The 15,431-nt window shown below is 39.3% G+C and overlaps 1 protein-coding gene across 1 annotated transcript in view; it reads left to right on the plus strand.

Annotated features, from left to right (window-relative positions):
• Positions 1–15,431, plus strand: part of MET (MET proto-oncogene, receptor tyrosine kinase) — a 104,074-nt gene that overhangs the window by 11,696 nt on the left and 76,947 nt on the right. Inside the window, exon 2 of the mRNA XM_069462669.1 lies at positions 13,237–14,453. Within this exon, the coding sequence (XP_069318770.1) occupies positions 13,251–14,453 (1,203 nt within the window). The 5' untranslated portion in view covers positions 13,237–13,250. The remainder of the gene's footprint in view (positions 1–13,236; positions 14,454–15,431) is intronic.

Consider the following 15,431-nt stretch of genomic DNA (forward strand, 5'->3'; position numbering starts at 1 on the left):
CCAGGGGACAAGTGATGCTGCCCTGAACTATGGCAATGGAAACAGATGAATAGATGGACATATTTAAAACACCTGTAGGTGGGAATCAAGGATGATGTCCTGGAAATGTGGGAAATGTTAGGCACTGAGATAGGCTGCAGAGTGGGGGAGCAGTTCTCATGGGAGAAGACGGAGGAGCCAGTAGGATACCCAACTGCTCCTTAGTCTCTTTCTCTCATTTGTCGTCTTCTCCCAGCCTGTTGGCTTTACAGGCCCTAGTGCCTAGTCCTCTCCTCATTCCCTACACTCCTCCTCTCCTTGGTGGTCTCATGCAAGCTCATGGCTTGTCATACAGTCTGTTTGCTGGCAACCTCTTAATTTCAGTCTCTAGCCCAGACCTATCTCCTTAACTCCAGGACCCAAACATCCATTTTCAAAGCTACAAACTGTCCCTCGCCCTTCCCTCCAGGCAGTCCTGATGCCCTAATCCTGCTCTTTGTCACCCCTGCCACCCCCACACACTTATCAACTTCTAATACACTACATGGTCGACTTATTTGTTATGTGTAATAATTGTCATCTGGATCCACCTTCTAGAAAGTAAGTTCCACAAGAGCAGGGATGTTTGTTTTGTTTACTGATATATCCACAGCATCCGCCACATAGTAGGGCCTCAATAAATATTTGCAAAATTTAGTCTTAAAAGCTGTTGAATACACAAAACTGATGTTGGAAAGATGGATTTCTGGGCTCTCTGGAGACCCTTCAACAGGACATATAAGGCTTTCTGTGATGTGGCCACAACCTAACCTTCCAGTGTCGTCCACTGCCAGCCCGGCCCCCACAGACTCTACTCTAATTGCAGTTTCCTGGATAACCTTGCAGTTCTCCCCAGGTGCCTGTTTGTGAGTGCTCTCTGCCCGGAGTGCCTGTCCCCTGCCTCAGCTGTGCCTGAGAAATTCCAGCTTATCCTACAAGACTCAGCTCAAGCAATACCCGTCCTCTGAAATACTCCTAGCCACCCCCCCCAACCCCCCACCGTCTGTCTGCATCGTTAGTTCTTCCTCCCTCTGTGTTCCTCCAGTGGCAGGCACACACCCTTACAGCATGGCCTGGGAGCCTGGTGGCAGATAGGGAGGTGGAGACGCCCAGTCAAGGACAGCACCTGTACGGTTGGGAATGTTATTTGTTTTAATGTCTTGCCCTCTCTTCTCTCTTCCTGTCTCTCTCTCTCCCTTCCATACCCGTGTGCACGGGCGCAGGCACGCACATACACAACTGCCCTAAATTATTTTTCCTTTAATCATTTAATAATTGATCAGTTATATAAATACAATCGGGAGCACAGTTGTTTTTAAGTTGTCCTAACCTTTTGGCTTATTGATTTTTTAAGGATCCAAAGTGTTGACTGAGTTTCAGAAATTGGATTCTGTATTCGTTTTCTTTACTGCCCTATTTTTATGAAGATCAGTTTCTTGGCATTCTGTATTCATTTAAAAGTATTTAAGAATTTTCTAGGCTGGGCGCGGTGGCTCACGCCTGTAATCCTAGCACTCTGGGAGGCCGAGGCGGGTGGATCGCTCGAGGTCAGGAGTTCGAGACCAGCCTGAGCAAGAGTGAGACCCCCGTCTCTACTAAAAATAGAAAGAAATTATATGGACAACTAAAATATATATATACAAAAAATTAGCCGGGCATGGTGGCACATGCCTGTAGTCCCAGCTATTCGGGAGGCTGAGGCAGTAGGATCGCTTAAGCCCAGGAGTTTGAGGTTGCTGTGAGCTAGACTGACGCCACGGCACTCACTGTAGCCCGGGCAACAGAGTGAGACTCTGTCTCAAAAAAAAAAAAAAAAAAAAAAAGAATTTTCTAGAAAGGTTTTGTCTAGTTCTTTATTTTCTGATGACATATTGATCCCAACATGATGCTATTTATATGTTTTTAATTTTTCTTCCAGCATTGATAGAATTGCCTTCTGTCCACCCAGGGGATCCACATCTTTAGAAAATATGACCGGATTTGGCTTTTCCTCCCATTCACAACATTCTCATGATTTCTGACAGTTCTTTTCTACCTTGCCTGAAAAAGAAAATGTCATATACTGACAAAATTCACCTTGAAAAAGAGAACATAGTTCCTTCCAGTGGCAGAGAGTCTACTTGCTGACACTGATTGCCTAGAAAATTTCTCAGACGTGAGCAAAATAAAATTCAGAACTCAGAGTGTTATAAGAGAATGCCCACCTCATTCCAACAGTCCATGTTTCAGGGCCGGTGCCTTTGGCCCCCTGAATGCCTCTCCCCCTCTTTGTCTGTCTTTCCCTGTGTGCTGATTTCTCTTGCTTGATGTGACAGCCACCATGACAATAGTGAGATTCACTCACCACCAGCTTTCCTTCACAGCCATTTGATTTCTGCTTTAGGTAACAACAGAGGAAATCGATCAGTTATGTAAACCCAATCCTGAGCACACAACCCCACCGCCCCCTGCCACCAATGGGAGTTGTACCATGCTTATGCCGAGGACATTTTCAAACACGGAGGGAGGGAATGTCTGATTCATTAGTGAGTAATGTACCAGCTTCCTCTCCAACTCGTCTCCCTTCAGTGGTTCACATTCTGACTGTTCAGTCAGGTTTATCCTATCCAGTAGGCTTTGAATGCAACTGGAAAAAGTTGCTAGGCTTATTTTAACTTACGTGCTTAGAATGATCTTTCTCAAATGTGATTTACAGATTTATGTTTCTCAGTGTTCCTGGGTTGATTGAATAAAATGTGGTAGCGCTGCTACACAATCTGAATTATAAAATTACGTTCATCCATTAGGCTGAATAATATGAAAAAATGCTTTTATAGGATATCAGATATTTTAGCACTTTCTTAATATTGAAGAAGTTCAACATTCATTCACATTTTCAAAGGCAACGCAACATTCTGGTCTGACCTACAACTTATTAACGGGACAAAACCCTGTCCATCAATCAGGGCTCTGACAGTTCAATGTATTTTCTGAACAGTATTTTTTACAGTATGCACAATAGGAAAACAAATGTCCATTTATTCTTCTTTCCCAGAAGTTGAGTACTTTCAACCATTCTTAAAAGGACAAAGAGGTTTGCTAACAGAGTATGAATTTATGAGGGATAATCTTGAGATATAATGGCATTCTATTCTTTTTATCTTTACTCTTGCTGTATCAGAGTTGGACAATGGTCTCAATCATATGTTACAACTAGAACATGCACAATTGGCTTTTCTTATGCTAAGATTCAGTGATTTTCAAATTTTAAAATGATTATCAGAAGAAGAGGAGATGCAAAAGTGGATAAGAATCTGAATAAAAGCACTTATCTCTCTTTCGAAGAAACATTTGTGTAAGAATCAAGAAATAGTGTTCAGAGCACCCTCTAGAAACATTAATTATAGCACATACAAATTATTCTTGTACCAGGTTTAATTTGTTTTCTCCTATAGCCACCTGTATTTAAATTTTTTAATAAGCTCATTTATTATAAATAAAGTATGCAAATCAATGTGGGAATACTTTTTCTGTTTCAGAAATGTTATGTGAGTGACAGGCTGCCACAGACCGTACAAGTTTTGGTTAAAAAAAAAATCTTTACTCTCTTCTGCATAGTTATACCTTCACATGGTACTTAAAACCACCTGTCAGGAACAGGTTATGCTGCTAATCACTTTTAAAACAGCATATTTTAGACATACAGCAGCAAAACAACAAAAAAAAATAGTATGCAGTTTTGCGATATGTATATGCTACAGAAACCTTTAAAAAACTCTTCTACCCCAACAGATAAATAGGTTTGGCTCAAATCTTTTCAAGTAAAAGATTTTTTTTTTCTTACTTTGTAAGTAAAAAAGGTAATTGTTCCCTTATTTTTCTCCATTGGCTGACAATTAGGATTGTCATATAAAATAAGTTCACGGGACATACTTATACTAAAAAAAATCATTCACTATTTATCTGAAATTCAAATGTAATTGGGCATCCTATATCTTTACTTGCTAAATTTCAGTGAGAATATGGGCTTACTCTTTTTAAAAGAGGTAAAGTAATGGTTCCTGTTTGTTTTTCTGCCTTAGTATGGGAGGTCCTTATTGTGGCCACTGTCTTGGAGAACAACTTAAGAAAGACTTCATGAACTTGAAACAGGGTTAGAGGAAAACCACAAGATGGCCAAAGGGTGGGAAAATAAGAAATAACACTATTTAAACTGTAGACAAGAGGACCAAAGTGATGAAACAGTCACCAGGTATTTGGAGTGGTCTCACCCAGGGGACAGTGTCAACTTCCTCGTTTTTGATGAGGGAAGGCAAAAACTGGCTAAGACACGGGTTAGGATAACAAGCATACTAGCTACATCTACTGAATGCCCGTGTCTCTCATCATTTATCTCTAATCCTTATGGCCAATCCATAAGATTGTACCATTATCCCCACGTTTTGGGTGAAAGGAACTGGCACTCAGAGTCAGGAGGTATGTGCCTGGTACAGGCCAGATTCACATCACATCTAAGCCTGTCTGACACCGAAGCCCACATTCTCTCCACTCGACCCCACCTCTTCTCCAGAAGGCGAGCTCTTGGAAAGAATATCATAAAACATGTTGTCAAGCAAACTAGTCTGTAAATATTAAAACTAAGATTGTCTCACAGGTGTTTTGGATCATTTAAATTGGTCATATCAAAGAGCAGTTGGAAAGGGCTGAAAAATCCTGCAGATTTCTTCTGTGCCTTCAACTCACTGCTAGAAATCACTGTCTAGGTCGTAGCGTCTGACTACGTGAGAAGGCATTGACACGGTGTAGGTGTATCGTTTTTTGTTTCTCAAGTCAGTTTCTAAAGTTAGTCCCCATCATATCACTAACTGTTAAATCTTTAGGCATAAGAATCAAACATGCAACAAAACCTGTTTTAAAATTTGCTTTCTCAAGATCCCCGTGGATCCAGTCTCTTTTCAATTTAGTTATACATTTAGATTTTAGAGTCTATCCTGCTGTCTTCAAATCCATGGATTCTACACTCATTGAGGGCAGAAACTCTCAGTATCTAGTCAAATGCGTGGCATGCAGTGGGTGCTCACAAATATTTGATTAATGTGTGATATAATGTAATATGACTCTTCATAAACAGTAAATATTTAGAAATACAGTGTTTTAAATATCAGGAATCTCCTGGTGAAATCTTCTTTCCTTAACTTTGTTTTTTATGGGCCTACCTTTAAAGTTAATGGAAATAATATAAATGTAGAGAGGACTAAGAATTTTCCTTAGGATTTCACTCTGGCAAGTCTTGCTAGAGATTTAACCATGACTGTGTTTTTACGGCTGCAATTTCCTTAATACGGGACGTCGGCCATTTTCCATCATCATAAATCCCTTTTATATACTTAAAAGCAGTATTGAAATATTTTCCAGTTTTTATATCTTGACTCTTCACTTAGATACATTATTTCATCTTGGGATTATGTTATGTAAATATTGTAGAAGATTTGAGCATTGTGTAGTAGGAAAAAAATAGGACACCGAGATTCAGAAATCTTAACTAATAGATATGTTCCCAATTGCAAAGTGAAATATTTAAAGTAATTATTCAAGGAAATAAAGAAACCATCTATGTCCCAGTTACTTGAATGTTTTATATAAAGTTGCTCGTATGCACTTTGTGTTCGAACTCACAGATTTGTATTATTTCCTACTGGACATTGTTTGCCCAGGACTTTTTCAGGAGTGAGGAATAAAAGAATCATAGGACTGTTGATGATATAAAAGAAAGAAGGAAGGAAAAGAAAAATTTTATTGGCTCCCATTGGCTTCAGGCATGGCTGGATACAGATGCTCAAGCAATCATATCAGGAACGTGTCTCTCTCCCCGTCTGGGCTCGCCTGCCCCTTGGGTTCATTTCATGCTCAGGCAGGCTCTCTCCACATAGTGGCAAAGGTGATCATCTGACACTCCACGTAACATCGTCTTTAGTGCTTGTGATCTCTGAAGGAGAGAAGTCCTCTCCCAGCATCCATATTAAATCCCAAAAAAGAATGATTGCTTTGATCATGTGCTCACCCCTGACCAAGAGCCATGTCAAGAGAATAGTTCATTGAAAGGCCAGCCTGGTTTGCACACTGGCCCTGTGGTGAGAGGGGTAGGCTGTATGACTGACAGTGCAAGTAGAAAGGGGAGGGAGAGTCTTCAAAAGAGTTGCCAGTAGAAACGACAGTGGGTGCTGGGCAGGCAAAATCAGATATTTACTAAAATACTGTGCCTGATGAATAAAATTTTTTTCCAGTAAATGCAAATAATTTGAAACAGTCCAAATAAGCATGATACATTTAAAAACAATTAAAAATAGCCTCAGAAGAACTGTATTGCATGTTTAGGACATTTTAGATAAGATTTTCTCCTCTTTGAACCTCAGTTTTGTCATCTGAAAACACGGGAATAATGCTTCCCTTATAAGATAACCATGATTAGAAGAGAGGATGTAACTGACCATATCTTGTAAACAATAAAGTGCTAGCTACATAGTTATAAATTATGATTTCTAAGAAAAACAATTCCTAGAGAAAACAAAGTTACCGTCTCTCTTAAAAATGTATGCCATTACCTCAGTTGTGTTTTTTCCTGAGGAATCAGTGCTTGATACAACATACATATGGCTTTGCTGATCATGTTGACAATGATGAGAACAGTGATAGTGTTGATAGGCATAGGTAGCTACTCAATAAATACTTAGAGAATTAAATGTATTGCTAAATTTCTGGGGAATGAAAAGACCAATGTAAGCTAGTTTAATGAGAAAACTAGAGGTAGACAGATAGCAGAATCAAGTAGCTGGCTTTAGGGTTAGGCTGAACTGGTATTCATAAGAAAGGCAGTCTTCTTTAAAGGAAATAACTCCTAAATACCAATAGTTTAATGGCCAAGGTGCCATTGAGATGATCACTCCCAGGAAATGTTTTGCCAGTGAGATTGTCATAACTATCAACTGAAGAGAAATAAAGAAATGTTTTATGGGTGATTCACTTTCACCTGATATGTGCACAACATTTTAAGAGAATGAATTAAACTGTTTGAATCATCTTTACATGTTCCTTTTAGTAAGGAAGTCAAAGTTGGTTAAATGGCTAGCACTATTTCAGAAAGCAAAAATAACAGAAACGGTAAAAAGACATTCAATATTGAAAGCCTGATCCAGGCACATCACAGGATTAAATGTATCAAGACAGAAACATATGAAAAGTGAAAGTATTTCTGGAGTTACTACCAATATAAATATTAAAATTGCTCTCACAGCCAGATCTGGCAAGTTATATAGACAGGGAAGTGAAAGTAATATATGCCAAGTCAATGGCATTGGAGTAAAGTGTGATTATAGAAAAACAATCTCAGAGTTCAACATTATTAGAGTTGGAAAATACTTTCGAGTTCATTAGTTCAGCCCAGGAGTCTGCTGGTAAATCATCCAGGGGAGAAAATAAGTCCTGATTTGTAGTGTTTGCCAATTTCCATGGTGTAAATACTCCTCCCACCACGGCTGATTTCAGGCTACCAAGATAAGGTACCGAAACGTGAGTTGGGAAGAGATGCACGCAGTAGGCTGTCGTGAGCCGGTAGCAGAGGGCTCCAGCATACAACTGGCTCAACACTATCGTTTTACGAATAAGTAAGAGTTGAGGCAAAGGAGTTGGGTGACTTGCTTTGAGTCATACAAATAATTAGCTGCGCTGCCACAACTATGTTCTCTCCAGTGCTTCAGTTCAGAACTGTGAGTGCCTTATGAGGAAAGGATCTTGATTGACTGGTAAGCCCACCCGACTCCCCTAAACCCTGGTTGAGTTCCCCTTTAAAGGCCTCTATAGGCCTTTCCACACTGAGTTTAAATTGTGGTCTATCTCCCTTGCTGGTCTAGCTCACTGACATTTGGAAAGTATTTTATTCATCTTTGTGTCTTCAGCACGCTGTGCAGTATCTGACAGTATCTGACACACAGTAGATGTTCATAATTGTTTGTTGAGGGCATGAACAAACAATAGAGAACACGTATTGACCTATTGTGTGATAGTCATTGTTCTTAGTGGTTTACATGCATTAACTCATTGAATCCTTAGAATAATGCTCACAACAAGTGAGGTAGATGCTATAATCACACCCATATTTTAGATGAGAAAATAGAGGCTCAGAGTTATTTTCCCAAGGTCCCATAGAAAGTGAATGGATTCAAACCTTGCAGTCTGACTCCAGAGCCTATGCACTTGGCCACTCAGCTGTCACTTAGTTAACTGGCAGTATCATCAAAGTGTACAGCTCAGCCATAAATACTTCTCTAACAGGTCTCCCTCCATTCCTTAGGAAAGACACAAAACATTTCCTGGAAAAGATCTAGTCTGACCAACACACACTTTTAGTAATGGGGAAAGGATTTTATCAATTGGAATGATCAAGGAAATGGGGTGTTTTAGGTGATTAAATTTTCTCATTATCCAGAAACCCATATTTTAATTAAAAATCCCATTGTTCACAATGGGCCCTGGTCCCACTTTTTCTTTAATTAAAAAATAAATTTAACCTTTCTTTGGTTTCTCAGTTTGAAAAATGGCATCACCATGTGCTAACAGAGAATATAAAGAAAGGTGTAGGAGACTAGGGTACTAACTCCAACGTGTGTTCTGCAAGGGTTTCCCTTAAATAGAAAACATATCCTCCTTCCCTACTGATTTTCTATCTCATCAAATGAGAAAACAAAGAGCCCATTTCTACATTTTCTTAGATTCTAGTTCGAGTTTTAGTACACTGTGTGACTTATGTGCCAACCTTAAGATATGAACCTTATTTTAAAAACATAATGTAATATAATACCTCAGATTAAAAAAATCATTTTGAAGGCTCCTTCAAAAGCCTAGAAGAAAAAAATGTCACTCACCCTTTACACTGCATTAATGTGCACCATCTAAGATGCAAATTGATTTTAATGCCACTTTCCCCCATTTGGCAGTAATGGTTCATTTATTTTCTTCCTTTTATTATTTTCCCTACAGAAAATACAGTAATAAATTATTTATTAGGCTCGTGGTCCCAATTTTGGAAGATACACTGAATCCATAGCATTGAGAAGTGTTTTTAATTCTTTTTTTCATAATACGTTCTAGAAGGTTTAGATAGGTATTTGCAGTGTGGTTTGCGGTTTGTATTTGTAGTCTAATAGAACAATTTGTCCCTAATCCTTCTTTTCTTCCATTCCTTGTCATTCCTTCTACCAGCATGAGAAATTTTCTAGTACACTGCAAAACAATGAGAATTATAAATAGAAATAGAAAGTACAACTTTCTACATTTATATATGCTGTATATCAGTGAAAGTGCTTTCAGGGATGAGATCTCTTTTTGATCCTTCAAATAGTCACGTGAGGATATCGGACCCTGGGACTCAGAGGTGGATGAATTGCCTGAAGTCACATAGCCGGAGAGGGAAAGGGCCAGAGTCAGAGGTCTGATTGTCCAACATCTGTTCTGACGTGCACTCCCTGGTAGCTCGGGAAGCTGCTTCAGTATAGTGAAGTATTTAAGAGCATCGATGGGTTCCTTTCAGCCAGATGTGGAATCGAATCCCAGTTCTAACTGTGTGACTTTTGGCAAGTTTACTCACCTAGAAGAGGAGGATAATAATACTTCCTTCTTCACAGGGTATTGATGAAGAGTAAATCAAAAGGTTTAGCAGAATGCCTGGCACATGGTAAGCACTCGATCCATGTTACTGTTATCTTTATTATCATATGGTTTATAGCTCTTCCAGTCCTTTTTCTTGCTCTCTGGACCAACAGCAGTTTTCTAGCTTTGCTTATTCCTTCAAAGCCTGTATCCCCAATCAGATGCTTTCATTTGAACCCTGAAAATCTTTGTGTTCTTGACTTTCTGCTCTGGGTTTCTTCCATCTTTCGTGAATGTGAAGAGGAAATCACAACACATTGTGTCTGATCGTAAAGGAGCCCCACGAAGTTAGTAAGCAATCCAGTCATTCATTTCTTGCTGACCTCACTTTGCATGCCCTGCTGTAGCTATCCTAAACCTCTTCCTCCACCCAGGAGTCCCTGGACCCTCCTCTGTGTCCATCACTTTCAGCAGATGACCATGTACCCTAATTTATTTTTAAAGCACTAAGGACATATGCCCTGAATTCCTTCAGTATTCCCATATCTTCATCTGACTTCTCATCCTCTTTTGCTGCCTCAGAAAAAGTGACCTCACTCGTGTTCCAGGACTCTTGGGAATGCCTCTTTTTGCTCCTTTGGAATTCCTCATCCTCCTTCAAGACTCAGCTCCAGCATCATCTCCAGGCTGGTTGGTCTCCCTTCCTCTGCATTCCCATAACTGTCTGTTAACCCATGGCCTTTACAAAGTGACTGTGAGCTTCCCAGGAAAGGGCACTACATCATTGTATACATCCAATAAATTTGAGTAGAAGAAAAGGAAGTCCTACAAATAAGCATATATCTTTCCCACAATTTCAGAATAAACTCCTCTTGATCCTGTCATTGCATCTGCTTGTCCTTCTTTTGACAGACATTCCACATCTTCACCATACATTCCTTAACAATTTAATATCCAACACCACTATTGAAACTACTCTCTTGAAGGTCAACAAAGAGATTCCACATGGATGTGGAATAAGCACCTGGAATAAGAAGTCCTTCTTCTTGAGACCCTCACTTGGCTTCTGTGACACGGTGCAAGATTGGCGGTCTTGATGCCTCACTGGCCTCAACCTTCTTTGACCCCTTCACTGATTTCTCCATTGTGGGTATTCCTTAAGATTGGGTTCATTTGCCTTCTCTTCTTTCATCTAGTCCCTACATTAACATAGTCATTCTCGGTTTTAACTGTCACCTCTACGCAGATGACACACAAAGTTTATTTCTAGGCTGAATAGAGTCCCATTTACTCTGCCAGTCGAATTTTGAATTTTTACTCCTTCTAGTGCAGCAATGGCAGATACCTGACATTCGTGCTTCACGTGCCACTGTCTGACCCAGGACAGATATTGTTTCACCCAGGACAGATCATGGTACTTTCCCAGCAAAGGCAGACTTCTTAGAATCCTTCTCATTTTCCACCTCTATTCCTTGGCACAAATGCTCTGTTTGTTCAAATTTTCATTTTTCACTTATTCCAGGTACCTACTTCCTGGTGAATGATGTAAAACCTACTAGTCATCCCCATAGTAGAACATGCACTCATTTCCCCACCAGCACATCAAACTCAACATGTTTAAAACCAACTTATCATATTCTCTTATCATCGGCCTAACGTCCTGCTGCTATCTACCCTAGTTTTATAACTTGTCCCACTTTTTCCAAATAACTGTTAATCATCTTTGCCTTCTTTTTTGTACTCTACCCATTAAGGTATCAAATCTATTTATTCAAATATATCTCTCATTCATCCCTTCCCTCTTATTCTTGGGGCCATTATCTTGGTTCTGACCCTTATTACCTCATTATGGGATATAATAATGGCTTGTCAACTGGTCTTCCCATTGCCAAGTTCTCTCTGCTCTAAGCCACCTTGCCTCCAGATCAATTTTCCTAGAGTAAAACCTTGATTATATCACTCTCCAGCTCAAAACCCTCCCATGACTTTTCATTACCTATGAAATACAGTTCCTAATTCTTAGAAACTTAGTAGAGTAAAATTATCTTTGATTTTGATTCAAAAAGATTTAGATTCAAGTAGTGGCTACTACACTTAACTATCATGTGACTGTGAACTTATTGCTTAATTTTTATTCACTCTTTATTCAATATATATTTGTTTAATACCAACTGTGTTTCAGGCTCTGTACCAGGTATTTGGGATAGAATGATGAGCCAGACAGACCTTGCCTTTTTTTCTCCTGGGCTTTACAACATAATGAGCTTGTCCCCGTTTCTCATAATCATAATAATCCTAAATACAGGCCGGGTCTTTCTCCTTTGATGCCTGTAGCTTTTGGTTTGCGCTATGCAGAGTATTGTAATGGCACATACAGTATCACAGTTATGTACACTGTTGCTTACACATTGTAGCTTCACTGAGGGGCAGAGGCCATACCATGTTTCCCATAGTGCAAGCACAGAGCCCTGCACGCCCTGGGTGCTGAGTGAATCCTGTTGTGGTCTTTGTAGACCCAGGGTTAGTCTTTGGCATAGTTATAATGCCTAATATGTTTTTAGAGGCTCTCTTTGTCCTATCAGAATTATACTCTTTATTAAAAACCAGTAATAGTTATTTAGTTTCTATTCATTCTAAGGCCTCTCCTTTCTAACCCACTACCTGGTCTGTAGCTATTATGAGTAGAACTCACAATGTTCCCGACTTCTATATCTTAAGTTTTTAAAAACTGAATAACAAATCCACTCATGCTTCCTAGTAGAAATGTTGTCCATGTGCATACAATGGAATGTTAAAATAATGTTCTTTCTACTAAATAGCTTTTTGACTTGGTAATGAACAATATGTTGTTTTCCCTGAGAAGTAGTTCTATGACTTTAGTTCTGAAGATTATATTTTATTTTATACCTTTTTCAGCCTGCTGTTTTTAGGTTCCCAGTGATCTTACTTTAAGCATTTGTCTGTCTGAAACAATAGGTTAACTATAGCCAAATTATAACCATACCTTTCCTCTGCACACAAAATCCTATAAACAGCATGTGATCATATTGCTTCTAGAATTTATGATTGTTTTCTTCCAAAAGGAAGCTAAATTTAGCCTAGTAATTCTTCATGCTCCCAAGGAAACAATGCCTGCTGTGATTTCTAGAATAAATGAATCTGAACCACAGTTCCTCTACTTGACTAACTGAGAAAGTTTAAATATCAGCCTAGTCATTAACCACAGATATTAAACCACATCAAACAACCAGCAAGGGGTTAAGAAAGAAATTTGCTGTATTTCTTATTTCATCGCTGAATGAGTCTAACTCAGTTGCTGTGTCGACCTTAATACAGAACATTGTTTGCATCTCATAATGATTCTCTAAAATTACTCGTTCATGGCTTGAGTTCTAAAATTAAACTATGTGGACTCATGTCCAACTGCACAATGCATCTTTATGTGAAACTAGCTAGAGTTTTTTGCTTTCACTCTATGTAAAAATTCCAGTTAGGAAGCTTTGTTTTCTAATAGTTTAACTGGTAGAGTTCTTTCAGTTTTGCTTGTCTGTTTCTAACGACAACTGAACTGCTCTCGCCTTGAACGTGTTTTGGCAGATAAACTTCTCACAATGAAGGCCTCCGCTGTGCTTGCACCTGGCATTCTTGCGCTCCTGTTTACCTTGGTGCAGGGGAACGATGGGGAGTGTCAAGAGGCGCTAGCAAAGTCCGAGATGAATGTGAACATGAAGTATCAGCTTCCCAACTTCACCGCAGAAACACCCATCCAGAATGTCGTTCTACATGAGCATCACATTTACCTTGGTGCCACTAACTACATTTATGTTTTAAATGACAAAGACCTTCAGAAGGTTTCTGAGTACAAGACTGGGCCAGTGCTGGAACACCCCGAATGTTTCCCATGTCAGAACTGCAGCAACAATCCCAACTTATCTAGTGGCATTTGGAAAGATAACATCAACATGGCTCTGCTTGTCGACAGGTACTACGATGACCAGCTCATTAGCTGTGGCAGCGTCAACAGAGGGGCCTGCCAGCGACACATCCTTCCCCCCGATAACCCTGCTGACATACAGTCAAAGGTTCATTGCATGTTCTCCCCACAGGCAGACGAAGAGCCCAGCCAGTGTCCCGACTGCGTGGTGAGCGCCCTGGGAGCCAAAGTCCTCCTGTCCGAGAAGGATCGGTTCATCAACTTCTTTGTGGGCAATACCATAAATTCTTCTTATTTTCCAGATCATCCATTGCATTCGATATCAGTGAGAAGGCTAAAGGAAACACAAGATGGTTTTAAGTTTTTGACCGACCAGTCCTATATTGATGTTTTACCTGAGTTCCGAGATTCTTACCCCATTAAGTATGTCCATGCCTTTGAAAGCAACCATTTTATTTACTTTTTGACAGTCCAAAAGGAAACTCTCGACGCTCAGACTTTTCACACTAGAATAATCAGGTTCTGTTCCGTGGACTCCGGGTTGCATTCCTACATGGAAATGCCTCTGGAGTGCATTCTCACCGAGAAGAGAAGAAAGAGATCCACGAGGGAGGAAGTGTTTAATATCCTTCAAGCTGCATATGTCAGTAAGCCTGGGGCCCAACTTGCTAAGCAAATAGGAGCCAGCTTGAATGATGACATTCTCTTCGGGGTGTTCGCACAAAGCAAGCCAGATTCTGCGGAGCCGATGAATCGATCAGCCGTCTGTGCCTTCCCCATCAAATACGTCAATGAATTCTTCAACAAGATTGTCAACAAAAACAACGTGAGATGTCTCCAGCATTTTTATGGACCCCATCACGAGCACTGTTTTAATAGGGTAAGTCATATAGGTTCCTCCCTTACAGATTAGGAGGTATAAATCAGAATAAGTATCAGTCTAGAAAAGAAGATCAAGGGCTTTTTTATGCTTGATAAATGGTTTTTATCCAAAATATTTGCAGATTCTGTCCAAGAAAATTTGGAAATGGAATCTTCATGTGCAACTAAAATCCTTAAAAGCTTAATGTGGTAACTAAATGAAAAAAAAAAAACATTTTTATGATTTGGATTTGCATGCTTGCAATGCTTCAGATTATTAAAGTTATTTCTCATACAAGCTTTAGTAGTTCGGATCAGATATATACAGATTTTAACACAATCAGCAAATCTTGTAAAAAGCAATAATTGAGATCTATGTAGTCTTTGTAACATTTAGGAGATGCTCAAGTTAATTTGTAGGTTTTAAAGAATTTTCCTTGTGAAACCCTGTTCTTTCACTGATACATGAATGATTAATCTATATTCTTGACACTACATAAAGAGACTTAATTAAAAAAACTCTTCTGAAATGTTGGTAAATAAGACATTTTTTAAATGAGCTAATATGCTTCTCTAAATAACCTGGAAAAGTAGAAAGGAAATGTTTGCTCCCAAATCCTTCCTTTGCATCTTGACTTTAATTATGGACTTCCTTCTTGCACAGACATGTGTCTACCAAGTTCTAGTTTGATACTTTACCTGGTTGATATTTGATATTTATAAACATAAATATTTTTGATTGATGATTGTTTGTACTTACATGCAATGATATTTTCATAGGAGGTGCTAGGGATATTCTTGGTGTTTTGATTTAAATACAGTAAAAGCTATTAGCTATACTGGTAGAGGATTTGTCCTGCTAGTCATTTGATCACTTGGTGCCAGAGGAAGAGCACCAAACTGAGAGTTTATTGTGGCCTTGGGTTTTCTTGTATTGGACCCAGATTTGGACATACAGACCTGGCTAGGATCATAATTGAATGAACAAATAGTATAG

This window comes from Eulemur rufifrons, chromosome 29, assembly GCF_041146395.1.
Source record: "Eulemur rufifrons isolate Redbay chromosome 29, OSU_ERuf_1, whole genome shotgun sequence".
NCBI lineage: Eukaryota > Metazoa > Chordata > Mammalia > Primates > Lemuridae > Eulemur > Eulemur rufifrons.